Source organism: Vombatus ursinus, unplaced genomic scaffold (genome assembly GCF_900497805.2).
Source record: "Vombatus ursinus unplaced genomic scaffold, bare-nosed wombat genome assembly UNPS02014786.1, whole genome shotgun sequence".
Taxonomy (NCBI): domain Eukaryota; kingdom Metazoa; phylum Chordata; class Mammalia; order Diprotodontia; family Vombatidae; genus Vombatus; species Vombatus ursinus.
The window spans coordinates 32919272-32921554 of record NW_020954564.1 but is presented as its reverse complement, the minus strand read 5'-3'; the positions used below and the strand labels follow the sequence as shown (position 1 = coordinate 32921554).

The 2283-nt window shown below is 57.4% G+C and overlaps 1 protein-coding gene across 1 annotated transcript; it reads left to right on the top strand.

Moving 5' to 3' along the window:
* Positions 1-547: 547 nt before the first annotated feature.
* On the top strand, positions 548-2018 carry ID1 (inhibitor of DNA binding 1, HLH protein). The gene is made up of 2 exons (XM_027867830.1): positions 548-1275; positions 1523-2018. Exons 1-2 carry the CDS (start codon positions 862-864, stop codon positions 1562-1564), a joined length of 456 nt encoding a protein of 151 aa, XP_027723631.1. The 5' UTR covers positions 548-861; the 3' UTR covers positions 1565-2018.
* Positions 2019-2283: the final 265 nt, after the last annotated feature.

The following is a 2283-nucleotide window of genomic DNA, read 5'->3' as shown; positions in this document are numbered from 1 at the left end:
TGGGAGTGGGAGCTAGGGACCCCTAGACCGAGATCCGAGGCAGTGGGTGCTTAAAACCCCCCTCCCCAAGGAAACACGGCCAGGGAATGCGCACGGATTGGCGGGAGACTCCGGGGGGTAGCCGTACAAGGAGCCAGCTGGAGATTGGGGTGCGAGGGACCAGGGTCCTTTGATCCCAGCCCCAGAATCTGCAGTGGGAAGCCCAAACCCCGGAGGAAATCCCCGAGGCAGTAGCTACAAGCGGCTTCTGACGGAGGAAAGGACACACTCCCTTCTAACTCCCCAGCCCCCGCGGCCTCAGGTCCTCGCCTCGCCTGGGATTGAGGGGGGGCGGGTCCTCCTCAGAAATACTGAGGAGCCCCGAATCCAGGGGTGCAAAGAGACCCAAGGAGAGAAGTACTTTAAACTTCTGACATTACACCCAGGCTGTCTGAGCTGTCACCAAACCACTTAAAGAGGTTGTCACATTCCCGCAATCCCTTTCTCCCCTACCCCCCACCCCAGCTTCTCTAAACCCCCCAATTCCAGTCCCGCAGGGACCTTGGCTCCTTTAACTCCCTTTACGCTATGCCGCACGTGGGGAACGGGGGGGCGGATCCCTAACAAGGCGGCAGGCCCGCCCCCAACCTATGATTGGCTGCTTTTGAACGTTCTGGCTCCGCCTCTCCCTGGCTCCGGCTGGTATATAAATAAGAAATCAGGTCGTGGACCTCGCACAATTGCGTTCCTCTCTCTCCTAGGAATTTACCTGGTGTCTCAGCACTACCGGCTCCTCGCTCTTTCTCCACTTCCCCTACCTCGCGGTCCTAGCTCTCACCCGTGTCCCTGTTCTTCCTTGGTTCCTTGTTCGACGGCCGAGTCATGAAGGTTGCGAGTGGTAGCGCCGCCGCCGCTGGCCCCAGCTGCGCGCTCAAGGCCGGAAAGGTGTCCGGAGGTGCCGGGGAAGTGGTGCGCTGCCTGTCGGAGCAGAGCGTCGCCATCTCGCGCTGCGGCGGGGCTGGCACCCGACTCCCTGCCTTGTTGGACGAGCAGCAGGTGAACGTGCTGCTCTACGACATGAACGGGTGCTACTCGCGCCTCAAGGAGCTAGTGCCTACACTGCCCCAGAACCGCAAGGTCAGCAAGGTGGAGATCCTGCAGCACGTCATTGACTACATCTGGGACTTGCAGCTGGAGCTGGACTCTCAGGCGGCTGGCACCCCTGGGGGCCGGGGCCTCCCCGCCCGGGCGCCCCTAAGCACCCTCAACGGCGAGATGAGTGCCCTCGCGGCCGAGGTGAGCACGCTTCCCGGTTTTCGGAGCCTCTAATAGAAACGGCATCTGCTCCTGGGGTGGGTGGTGGGAAAGGCGGATTGGGAAGATCTGGTGGGGAGAGGGTCCTTGTCGTGCTTTGGGCTGAGTTAGAAGGGGCGTATTTATACGCTTAGTCCTTTTCAGTCCTGGGGTGCACTGAAGCTTGACGCGGCTCTTGGGGATCTGAACAGCCAACTCACCATCTACCCTCTTCCTCTCTTTCTCTTAGGCCGCCTGCGTTGGTGCAAATGATCGTATACTGTGCCGCTGAGACGTCCGTCAGACAGCCACGGACTCTGGAAGCTGGGGCTAGGGAGAAAAGCGCCCGTGGGTTTCCCAGATTTCCCCATTCCCCTCCCGTCTTAGTGAGGAAAGGGGCAGTCGGAAGGCTTACTGTCCTGCGTGGGAGGGCGACCTCCCACGAATCCCGTGGGATGAGCTGGCCCATCCCAGCGCCCCGTTGGGGCTGGGGGGCATGGAGTCGCAGCAGCCCTCGGGGCCAGAAACCTCCGGGCCCCAGTGAGACTCTTTGACTTCTCTGTGCTCGGGGGAGACCTGTTTATTATTTTTTTTAAATACACTTCTTGAAAAAAATGTAATTGTTTTTTGCTTCTCAGATTTCTGAGAAAATAATTGCCTGTATTGTATATTACAATGATTATTGAGGATATTGTTTTTTACAATAGTGTGTGGGGCGTTTTGTTATTAAACAAGTATTTGATAAATCGGAGTCTTCTTGCCTTGGTTTTGGGATGGAGCCCTGGTGGATAAGGGTCCTTGGGCTCAGAAGGGAGTGGAAATTGACAGCCTGTGGTTCTGATCTTTGATACTATCCTGAGTGAACAGTTGAATGCAAACCTTTATCGGACTCAACCTTCCTGGATCTTTAAAATCCTCCCTCTCCTTTCCCCCCCACCCTACTCCTCCCCCCAGCATAATACTTCAGCTGTGCCCTTTTACCCAAGCCAACTCATGACCCAGCTGGCCTGG